The sequence below is a fragment of the Oncorhynchus gorbuscha genome, linkage group LG13 (genome assembly GCF_021184085.1).
Source record: "Oncorhynchus gorbuscha isolate QuinsamMale2020 ecotype Even-year linkage group LG13, OgorEven_v1.0, whole genome shotgun sequence".
NCBI lineage: Eukaryota > Metazoa > Chordata > Actinopteri > Salmoniformes > Salmonidae > Oncorhynchus > Oncorhynchus gorbuscha.
Window position 1 is genome coordinate 16133754 of NC_060185.1, and position 12466 is coordinate 16146219.

At 53.2% G+C, this 12466-nt stretch overlaps 1 protein-coding gene across 1 annotated transcript in view; it reads right to left on the reverse strand.

Moving 5' to 3' along the window:
- Positions 1 to 5357, reverse strand: part of LOC123992543 (cGMP-dependent 3',5'-cyclic phosphodiesterase-like) — a 333233-nt gene extending 327876 nt beyond the window's left edge. The window contains exon 1 of the mRNA XM_046293752.1: positions 5097 to 5357. Coding sequence (XP_046149708.1) covers positions 5097 to 5164 — 68 coding nt within the window. The 5' untranslated portion in view covers positions 5165 to 5357. The remainder of the gene's footprint in view (positions 1 to 5096) is intronic.
- Positions 5358 to 12466: the final 7109 nt, after the last annotated feature.

Genomic DNA, 12466 nt, shown 5'->3' on the forward strand with positions numbered 1-12466 from the left:
CCTCACAACCACTCCTCTCCTCTCCTCACAACCACTCTCTCCTCCCCTCACAACCACTCTCTCCTCCCCTCACAACCACTCTCTCCCTCCTCACAACCACTCTCTCCTCCCCTCACAACCACTCTCTCCTCCCATCACAACCACTCTCTCCTCCCCTCACAACCACTCTCTCCTCCCCTCACAACCACTCTCTCCTCCCCTCACAACCACTCTCTCCTCTCCTCACAACCACTCTCTCCTCCCCTCACAACCACTCTCTCCTCCCATCACAACCACTCTCTCCTCCCCTCACAACCACTCTCTCCTCCCATCACAACCACTCTCTCCTCCCCTCACAACCACTCTCTCCTCCCCTCACAACCACTCTCTCCTCCCCTCACAACCACTCTCTCCTCCCATCACAACCACTCTCTCCTCCCATCACAACCACTCTCTCCTCCCATCACAACCACTCTCTCCTCCCCTCACAACCACTCTCTCCTCCCCTCACAACCACTCTCTCCTCCCCTCACAACCACTCTCTCCTCTCCTCTCCTCCCCTCACAACCACTCTCTCCTCCCCTCACAACCACTCTCTCCTCCCCTCACAACCACTCTCTCCTCTCCTCACAACCACTCTCTCCTCCCCTCACAACCACTCTCTCCTCCCCTCACAACCACTCTCTCCTCTCCTCTCCTCCCCTCACAACCACTCTCTCCTCCCCTCACAACCACTCTCTCCTCCCCTCACAACCACTCTCTCCTCCCCTCACAACCACTCTCTCCTCTCCTCTCCTCCCCTCACAACCACTCTCTCCTCCCCTCACAACCACTCTCTCCTCCCCTCACAACCACTCTCTCCTCCCATCACAACCACTCTCTCCTCTCCTCACAACCACTCTCTCCTCCCCTCACAACCACTCTCTCCTCCCCTCACAACCACTCTCTCCTCTCCTCTCCTCCCCTCACAACCACTCTCTCCTCCCCTCACAACCACTCTCTCCTCCCATCACAACCACTCTCTCCTCCCCTCACAACCACTCTCTCCTCTCCTCTCCTCTCCCCTCCTCACAACCACTCTCTCCTCTCCTCACAACCACTCTCTCCTCCCCTCACAACCACTCTCTCCTCCCCTCACAACCACTCTCCTCCCCTCACAACTACCCCTCACAACTACTCTCTCTCTCCTCTCCTCTCCTCTCTCTCCTCTCCTCTCCTCTCCTCCCCTTTCCTCTCCTCCCCTCACAACCACTCTCTCCTCCCATCACAACCACTCTCTCCTCCCCTCACAACCACTCTCTCCTCCCCTCACAACCACTCTCTCCTCTCCTCTCCTCCCCTCACAACCACTCTCTCCTCCCCTCACAACCACTCTCTCCTCCCCTCACAACCACTCTCTCCTCCCCTCACAACCACTCTCTCCTCTCCTCTCCTCCCCTCACAACCACTCTCTCCTCCCCTCACAACCACTCTCTCCTCCCCTCACAACCACTCTCTCCTCCCCTCACAACCACTCTCTCCTCTCCTCTCCTCCCCTCACAACCACTCTCTCCTCCCCTCACAACCACTCTCTCCTCCCCTCACAACCACTCTCTCCTCCCCTCACAACCACTCTCTCCTCCCCTCACAACCACTCTCTCCTCTCCTCCCCCTCACAACCACTCTCTCCTCCCCTCACAACCACTCTCTCCTCCCCTCACAACCACTCTCTCCTCCCCTCACAACCACTCTCTCCTCCCCTCACAACCACTCTCTCCTCCCATTTCCTCTCCTCCCATCACAACCACTCTCTCCTCCCATTTCCTCTCCTCCCAACCACTCTCTCCTCCCATTTCCTCTCCTCCCATCACAACCACTCTCTCCTCCCATTTCCTCTCCTCCCAACCACTCTCTCCTCCCATTTCCTCTCCTCCCAACCACTCTCTCCTCTCCTCTCCTCTCATCACAGCCACTCTCTCCTCTCCTCTCCTCTCCTCACAGCCACTCTCTCCTCCCCTCTCCTCTCCTCTCCTCACAGCCACTCTCTCCTCTCCTCTCCTCTCCTCTCCTCTCTCTCCTCTCCTCTCCTCTCCTCTCCTCCTCTCCTCTCCTCTCTCCTCTCCTCTCCTCTCCTCTCCTCTCCTCACAGCCTCTCCTCCTCCTCTCCTCTCCTCTCCTCACAGCCACTCTCTCCTCCCCTCTCCTCTCCTCTCCTCACAGCCACTCTCTCCTCCCCTCTCCTCTCCTCTCCTCTCCTCACAGCCACTCTCTCCTCCCCTCTCCTCACAGCCACTCTCTCCTCTCCTCTCCTCACAGCCACTCTCTCCTCTCTCCTCTCCTCACAGCCACTCTCTCCTCCCCTCTCCTCTCCTCTCCTCACAGCCACTCTCTCCTCTCCTCACAGCCACTCTCTCCTCCCCTCTCCTCTCCTCTCCTCCCTCTCCTCACAGCCACTCTCTCCTCTCCTCCTCCTCTCCTCTCTCTCTCCTCTCCTCCTCTCCTCTCCCTCTCCTCTCCTCTCCTCTCCTCTCTCTCTCCTCTCCCTCCTCTCCTCTCCTCACAGCCACTCTCTCCCTCTCCTCTCCTCTCCTCTCCTCTCCTCTCCTCTCCTCTCCTCTCCTCTCTCTCCCTCCTCTCCTCTCCTCTCCTCTCCCTCCTCCTCTCCTCTCCTCTCCTCTCCTCTCCTCTCCTCACAGCCACTCTCTCCTCCCCTCTCCTCTCCTCTCCTCACAGCCACTCTCTCCCTCTCCTCTCCTCACAGCCACTCTCTCCTCCCCTCTCCTCTCCTCTCCTCACAGCCACTCTCTCCTCCCCTCCCCTCCCCTCTCCTCTCCTCACAGCCACTCTCTCTCCTCTCCTCTCCTCTCCTCTCCTCACCACCACTCTCCTCTCCTCTCCTCTCCTCACAGCCACTTTCTCCTCTCCTCTCCTCTCCTCTCCTCACCACCACTCTCCTCTCCTCACAACCACTCTCTCCTCCCATCACAGCCACTCTCTCCTCTCCTCTCCTCCCATCACAGCCACTCTCTCCTCTCCTCTCCTCTCATCACAGCCACTCTCTCCTCTCCTCTCCTCCCATCACAGCCACTCTCTCCTCCCCTCTCCTATTATTACCTCTTCCCTCCTCCCCTCTCCTTTTATTACCTCTTCTCTCCTCTTCTGTTCTCTGCTGCTGAAACATTATTGATGCTGCCCAGATAAATAAACTCCCTTGAAGAAAGAAATATCCTCATCAAAGTGAATTTATAACAGGCTGGCACACACACCACACAGGCAAAAAAACATCAGAAGCAAGGAGATCACGTGAGCTGTTCTTTCTGCACCGGGGTTGTTGCTTTTAGTGAAGTTACCAACTCTACCATATTCCACACACACATTAAATCAATGCATTATTAGGCATATATCCCATTTAAACACACAAACTCTCTCTTTCTCTGTTTTTCTCTCTGACACACCAGCCGGGTCTCAGACTAGACGTAACATAGTATATGAAATCTGGGACACACAAATTAGTATGATATGTTACGTTTGGTATAGTTCCATAAGACAGATGGTTACTTAAAACTTCTTCGGGGTAGGGGGCAGTATTTGGAAGTTTGGAAACTGAGGTGCCCAAAGTAAATTGCCTGCTACTCAGGCCTAGAAGCTAGGATATGCATATAATTGGTTGTATATGATAGAAAACACTCTGAAGTTTCTAAAACTGTTTGAATGATGTCTGTGAGTATAACAGAACGTATTTGGCAGGCAAAACCCAGAGCACAATCCATCCAGGGATTTTTTTTGGTCAATCTGTTTTCCATTAGGTTTCTATGGCAAGCCCGTTTTAATAGAAATATGTTTGCAGTTCCTATCGCTTCCACTGGATGTCAACAGTCTTTAGAAATTGGTTGAGGTTTTTCCTTTGTGTAATGAAGATGCAGCCCTGTTCAGAACGAGGGAAGAGTGAAGTGTACTGTTTGTTAGAGGCACGTGACCTGAAAGCTCGCTACACTTTGTTTTCCTACTGTATTGAACACAGTTTATCCAGTCTCAAATGTATCGATTAGTTACGTTCAAAATACCTAAAGTTGTATTAGGAAAGTTGTTTGAAATGTTTGGACAAAGATTACAGGTAACATATTAGGTATTTTGTAGTCATGTTGCTCGAGTTGGAACCAGTGTTTTTCTGGATCAAACGCGCCAAATAAATGGACATTTTGGATATATAACGACAGAATTAATCGAACAAAAGGACAGTTTGTGATGTTTAAGAAACATATTGGAGAGCCAACAGAAGAAGATCTTCAAAGGTAAGGCATGAATTATATCGTTATTTCTGAGTTTTGTGCCGCGCTTGGCAGGATGAAATATGATTGTCTGTGTTTGTTTCATGGGGTGCTGTCCTCAGATAATCACATGGTTTGCTTTCGCCATAAAGTAGTTTTGAAATCTGACACCGTGGCAGGATTAACAACAAGTCAAGCTTTAATTTGACATATTGCATGTGTATTTTCAAGAAAGTTAAATATTTACAATTCTGTAGTTTGAATTTCGCGCCCTGCAATTTCACTGGATGTTGACCAGGTGGGACGCTACCGTCCCACGTACCCTAGAGAGGTTTTAACCCTTTAACCATCACCTAAACTTAACCCTAACACTAACTCCTAGCCTAGCTAACATTAGCCACCTAGTTAGAATTCGTAACATATTGTATGTTTTGCACATTTTTATCATATAAAACGAATTGTAATTTGTAACATATCATACGAAATGGTTGATGGACATCCACAAATTAATACATACCATACAAAACACAATATATCATAATAAAAAAACAATTCCGGTTTACATACAGAATAGTACAAAATCCTTTGAGACCAGGTTGGACACACACACATTCCTGTAGCATCACTTTGCTTTGCAGTAGACTCTCTAGAGATACATTCTGGTAAACTCTTGATGAGATGGGTGAGTGAACAACCCTGGACACCTGAGAAAACACTTACACATTGCCTAGAACAGAGCCTGTCAATCAACCCAGAGCACAGGCACAGCATCACAAATTGTGTTGAACAAATAGCTTTATGAATAGCTCTCTCCATGCATCTCTTTCACTTTCTCACACAAAATAAAACACGCTGGTCTGTAGCACTTACATATCGGAAGCAGCGGACTGGTGCTGCTGGCTACGGCAGAGGAGCGCGTGTCCACACGCTTGCCCCATCGCGCATTCTGCCTTGCGCCTCCTGGTAGCTGCTACACACACCGAAAACGCTAGCTGCCTTCCTCGAACCTTGCAGAGCCTTAAGCGATGTGAGAAGGGAGTGTCGGGAGGACCGAGGGAATGGGGTGTTACCGTTGATAAAGGGACGAGAGGATGGATGGATGCTCTTATCTCTCTCTCTCTCTCTGGCCTCTCCTCCCCTGCGCAGTCAGCACGCGGGGATTGGTGATGCTTCGGTAAGTACAGCAGCTTTGTGGTCTAGAGCAAGGGCAGATAACTGGAACAGAGCGCTCGCGGCGGCAACATTACAGGGAGAGCGTGTGTTGCCTGCCGCCAATCAGCTCCGGTAGTTTTACCACTGGTCTCTCGATTATCCTTCTGATTTCAGACAGTCAGAGTGATTTATTGGGCCAGTCAGTCTGTAAACTTCCCGGTAGCACTTTCCAAAGGCCCTGAGATCCATCAGGTGGTCACAGTGAGATGAATAAAGGATGGATGAGGTAGTTTATACTGTGTTTTCTTCCGGTATACAATTAATCACAATTCAAATCTGTAGGAAATAGACTATCATAATCCATCCCAACTCAGCATCTCTACAGTTAGGACTAATTCTCCTCAACAACGTGACTGCCAATATCTCCTCAACAACGTGACTACCATCACTTTGAGTAGCGCATTCATCTGGAGGAGGCTGGCTGACAAATGGAGGAGGGTGGCTGGCTAACATATGGAGGAGGGTGGCTGGCTGACATATGGAGGAGGGTGGCTGACACATGGAGGAGGGAGGCTGACACATGGAGGAGGGTGGCTGGCTGACATATGGAGGAGCGTGGCTGGCTGACATATGGAGGATGGAGGCTGGCTGACATATGGAGGAGGGTGGCTGGCTGACATATGGAGGAGGGTGGCTGGCTGACATATGGAGGAGGGTGGCTGACACATGGAGGAGGGAGGCTGACACATGGAGGAGGGTGGCTGACATATGGAGGAGGGTGGCTGGCTGACATATGGAGGAGGGTGGCTAACATATACATAGAGGAGGGTGGCTGGCTAACATATGGAGGAGGGTGGCTGGCTAACATATGGAGGAGGGTGGCTGGCTGACATATGGAGGAGGGTGGCTAACATATATATGGAGGAGGGTGTCTGACATATGGAGGAGGGAAGCTGGCTGACATATGGAGGAGGCTGGCTGACATATGGAGGAGGCTGGCTGACATATGGAGGAGGCTGGCTGACATATGGAGGAGGCTGGCTGACATATGGTGGAGAGTGGCTGAAATATGGAGGAGGCTGGCTGACATATGGAGGAGGCTGGCTGACACATGGAGGAGGGAGGCTGGCTGACATATATGGAGGAGGGTGGCTGACATATGGAGGAGGGTGGCTGGCTGGCTGACATATGGAGGAGGGAGGCTGGCTGACATATGGAGGAGGATGGCTGGCTGACATATGGAGGAGGGTGGCTGACATATGGAGGAGGATGGCTGACATATGGAGGAGGATGGCTGACATATGGTGGAGGGTGGCTGACATATGGAGGAGGCTGGCTGACATATGGAGGAGGGAAGCTGGCTGACATATGGAGGAGGCTGGCTGACATATGGAGGAGGCTGGCTGACATATGGAGGAGGCTGGCTGGCTGACATATGGTGGAGAGTGGCTGAAATATGGAGGAGGCTGGCTGAAATATGGAGGAGGCTGGCTGAAATATGGAGGAGGCTGGCTGAAATATGGAGGAGGCTGGCTGACATATGGAGGAGGCTGGCTGACACATGGAGGAGGGAGGCTGGCTGACATATATGGAGGAGGGTGGCTGACATATGGAGGAGGCTGGCTGACATATGGAGGAGGCTGGCTGACATATGGAGGAGGGTGGCTGGCTGGCTGACATATGGAGGAGGGAGGCTGGCTGACATATGGAGGAGGATGGCTGACACATGGAGGAGGGAGGCTGGCTGACATATATGGAGGAGGGTGGCTGACATATGGAGGAGGGTGGCTGACATATGGAGGAGGCTGGCTGACATATGGAGGAGGCTGGCTGACATATGGAGGAGGCTGGCTGACATATGGAGGAGGGAGGCTGGCTGACATATGGAGGAGGATGGCTGGCTGACATATGGAGGAGGATGGCTGACACATGGAGGAGGGTGGCTGACATATGGAGGAGGGTGGCTGGCTGACATATGGAGGGAGGCTGGCTGACATATGGAGGAGGCTGGCTGGCTGACATGTGGAGGAGGGAGGCTGGCTGACATATAGAGGAGGGTGGCTGGCTGACATATAGAGGAGGGTGGCTGACTGACATATGGAGGAGGCTGGCTGACATATGAGGGAGGGTGGCTGGCTGACATATAGAGGAGGGTGGCTGGCTGACATATGGAGGAGGGTGGCTGGCTGACATATAGAGGAGGGTGGCTGGCTGACACATGGAGGAGGGTGGCTGGCTGACATATAGAGGAGGGTGGCTGGCTGACATATGGGGGAGGGTGGCTGGCTGACATATAGAGGAGGGTGGCTGGCTGACATATGGAGGAGGGTGGCTGACATACGGAGGAGGGTGGCTGACATATGGTGGAGGGTGGCTGGCTGACATATGGAGGAGGGTGGCTGACATATGGAGGAGGGAGGCTGGCTGACATATGGAGGAGGATGGTTGGCTGACATATGGAGGAGGGAGGCTGAACATGGAGGAGGGTGGCTGACATATGGAGGAGGGTGGCTGGCTGACATATGGAGGAGGGTGGCTGGCTGACATATGGAGGAGGGTGGCTGGCTGACATATGGAGGAGGCTGGCTGGCTGACATATGGAGGAGGGAGGCTGGCTGACATATGGAGGAGGCTGGCTGGCTGACATATGGAGGAGGGTGGCTGGCTGACACATGGAGGAGGGTGGCTGGCTGACATATAGAGGAGGGTGGCTGGCTGACATATGGAGGAGGGTGGCTGGCTGACATATGGAGGAGGGTGGCTGGCTGACACATGGAGGAGGGTGGCTGGCTGACATATAGAGGAGGGTGGCTGGCTGACATATGGGGGAGGGTGGCTGGCTGACATATGGGGGAGGGTGGCTGGCTGACATATAGAGGAGGGTTGCTGGCTGACATATAGAGGAGGGTGGCTGGCTGACATATGGAGGAGGGTGGCTGGCTGACACATGGAGGAGGGTGGCTGGCTGACATATAGAGGAGGGTGGCTGGCTGACATATGGAGGAGGGTGGCTGGCTGACATATGGAGGAGGGTGGCTGGCTGACATATGGAGGAGGGTGGCTGGCTGACATATGGAGGAGGGAGGCTGGCTGACACATGGAGGAGGGTGGCTGGCTGACATATAGAAGAGGGTGGCTGGCTGACATATGGAGGAGGGTGGCTGACATATGGAGGAGGGTGGCTGGCTGACATATGGAGGAGGCTGGCTGACATATGGAGGAGGGTGGCTGGCTGACATATGGAGGAGGGTGGCTGACATATGGAGGAGGGTGGCTGACATATGGAGGAGGGTGGCTGACATACGGAGGAGGGTGGCTGACATATGGTGGAGGGTGGCTGGCTGACATATGGAGGAGGGAGGCTGGCTGACACATGGAGGAGGGTGGCTGGCTGACATATAGAAGAGGGTGGCTGGCTGACATATGGAGGAGGGTGGCTGACATATGGAGGAGGGTGGCTGACATACGGAGGAGGGTGGCTGACATACGGAGGAGGGTGGCTGACATATGGAGGAGGCTGGCTGACATATGGAGGAGGGTGGCTGACATGGAGGAGGCTGGCTGACATATGGAGGAGGGTGGCTGACATACGGAGGAGGGTGGCTGACATATGGTGGAGGGTGGCTGGCTGACATATGTAGGAGGGTGGCTGACATATGGAGGAGTGAAGCTGGCTGACATATGGAGGAGGATGGCTGGCTGACATATGGAGGAGGGAGTCTGGCATATGGAGGAGGGTGGCTGGATGACATATGGAGGAGGGTGGCTGACATATGGTGGAGGGTGGCTGACATATGGAGGAGGGAGTCTGGCTGACACATGGAGGAGGAAGGCTGGCTGACATATGGATGAGGCTGGCTGACATATGGAGGAGGCTGGCTGACATATGGAGGAGGGAGGATGACATATGGAGGAGGCTGGCCGACATATGGAGGAGGATGGCTGGCTGACATATGGAGGAGGGAGGCTGGCTGACATATGGAGGAGGGAGGCTGGCTGACATATAGAGGAGGGTGGCTGGCTGACATATAGAGGAGGGTGGCTGGCTGACATATGGAGGAGGCTGGCTGACATATGGAGGAGGGTGGCTGGCTGACATATAGAGGAGGGTGGCTGGCTGACATATAGAGGAGGGTGGCTGGCTGACATATGGAGGAGGGTGGCTGGCTGACATATAGAGGAGGGTGGCTGGCTGGCTGACACATGGAAGAGCGTGGCTGGCTGACATATAGAGGAGGGTGGCTGGCTGACACATGGAGGAGGGTGGCTGGCTGACATATAGAGGAGGGTGGCTGGCTGACATATGGAGGAGGGTGACTGGCTGACATATAGAGGAGGGTGGCTGGCTGACATATGGTGGAGGGTGGCTGGCTGACATATGGAGGAGGGAGGCTGGCTGACACATGGAGGAGGGTGGCTGGCTGACATATGGAGGAGGGTGGCTGACATATGGAGGAGGGTGGCTGACATATGGAGGAGGGTGGCTGACATATGGAGGAGGGTGGCTGACATATGGAGGAGGGTGGCTGGCTGACGCATGGAGGAGGGTGGCTGGCTGACATATGGAGGAGGGTGGCTGACATATGGAGGAGGCTGGCTGACATATGGAGAAGGCTGGCTGGCTGACATATGGAGGAGGGTGGCTGGCTGACATATGGAGGAGGGTGGCTGGCTGACACATGGAGGAGGCTGGCTGACATTTGGACGAGGGAGGCTGACTGACATACGGAGGAGGGTGGCTGGCTGGAATGACATATGGAGGATGGAAGCTGGCTGACATACACAGGAGGGAGGCTGGCTGAACATGGAGGAGGGAGGCTGGCTGACACACGGAGGAGGGAGACTGGCTGATACATGGAGGAGGGTGGCTGACATATGGAGAAGGCTGGCTGGCTGACACATGGAGGAGGGTGGCTGACATATGGAGGAGGCTGGCTGACATACGGAGGAGGATGGTTGGCTGGCTGACATATGGAGGAGGATGGCTGACATATGGAGTAGGGTGGCTGGCTGACATATGGAGGAGGGTGGCTGACATATGGAGGAGGGAGTCTGACATATGAGGGAGGGTGGCTAACATATCAAATCAAATCAAATCAAATCAAATCAAATCAAATCAAATTTTATTTGTCACATACACATGGTTAGCAGATGTTAATGCGAGTGTAGCGAAATGCTTGTGCTTCTAGTTCCGACAATGCAGTGATAACCAACAAGTAATCTAACTAACAATTCCAAAACTACTGTCTTATACACAGTGTAAGGGGATAAGGAACATGTACATAAGGATATATGAATGAGTGATGGTACAGAGCAGCATACAGTAGATGGTATCGAGTACAGTATATACATATGAGATGAGTGTGTAGACAAAGTAAACAAAGTGGCATAGTTAAAGTGGCTAGTGATACATGTGTTACATAAGGATGCAGTCGATGTTGTAGAGTACAGTATATACATATGTATATGAGATGAATAATGTAGGGTAAGTAACATTATATAAGGTAGCATTGTTTAAAGTGGCTAGTGATATATTTACATCATTTCCCATCAATTCCCATTATTAAAATGGCTGGAGTTGGGTCAGTGTCAATGACAGTGTGTTGGCAGCAGCCACTCAATGTTAGTGGTGGCTATTTAACAGTCTGATGGCCTTGAGATAGAAGCTGTTTTTCAGTCTCTCGGTCCCAGCTTTGATGCACCTGTACTGACCTCGCCTTCTGGATGATAGCGGGGTGAACAGGCAGTGGTTCGGGTGGTTGATGTCCTTGATGATCTTTATGGCCTTCCTGTAACAACGGGTGGTGTAGGTGTCCTGGAGGGCAGGTAGTTTGCCCCCGGTGATGCGTTGTGCAGTCCTCACTACCCTCTGGAGAGCCTTACGGTTGAGGGCGGAGCAGTTGCCGTACCAGGCGGTGATACAGCCCGCCAGGATGCTCTCGATTGTGCATCTGTAGAAGTTTGTGAGTGCTTTTGGTGACAAGCCAAATTTCTTCAGCCTCCTGAGGTTGAATAGGCGCTGCTGCGCCTTCTTCACAACGCTGTCAGTGTGAGTGGACCAATTCAGTTTGTCTGTGATGTGTATGCCGAGGAACTTAAAACTAGCTACCCTCTCCACTACTGTTCCATCGATGTGGATAGGGGGGTGTTCCCTCTGCTGTTTCCTGAAGTCCACAATCATCTCCTTAGTTTTGTTGACGTTGAGTGTGAGGTTATTTTCCTGACACCACACTCCAAGGGCCCTCACCTCCTCCCTGTAGGCCGTCTCGTCGTTGTTGGTAATCAAGCCTACCACTGTTGTGTCGTCCGCAAACTTGATGATTGAGTTGGAGGCGTGCGTGGCCACGCAGTCGTGGGTGAACAGGGAGTACAGGAGAGGGCTCAGAACGCACCCTTGTGGGGCCCCCGTGTTGAGGATCAGCGGGGAGGAGCTTCGCGTTCCTAGGAAACATATGGAGGAGGGAGTCTGACATATGGAGGAGGGAGGCTGGCTGACATATGGAGGAGGAAGGCTGGCTGACACATGAGGGAGGGTGGCTGGCTGACATATGGAGGAGGGTGGCTGACATATGGAGAAGGCTGGCTGGCTGACATATGGAGGAGGGTGGCTGACATATGGAGAAGGCAGGCTGACATACGGAGAAGGCTGGCTGGCTGACATATGGAGGAGGGTGGCTGACATATGGAGAAGGCTGGCTGACATATGGAGGAGGGTGGCTGGCTGACATATGGAGGAGGGTGGCTGACATATGGAGGAGGGAGTCTGACATATGGAGTAGGGTGGCTGACATATGGAGGAGGCTGGCTGACATATGGGTGGCTGGATGACATATGGAGGAGGCTGGCTGACACATGTAGGAGGGAGGCTGACATATGGATGAGGGAGGCTGACATATGGATGAGGGAGGCTGACATATGGAGAAGGCTGGCTGGCTGACATATGGAGGAGGGTGGCTGACATATAGAGAAGGCTGGCTGACATATGTAGGAGGGTGGCTGGCTGACATATGGAGGATGGAGGCTGGCTGACATATGGAGGATGGAGGCTGGCTGACACATGGAGGGAGGCTCACATACGGAGGGTGGCT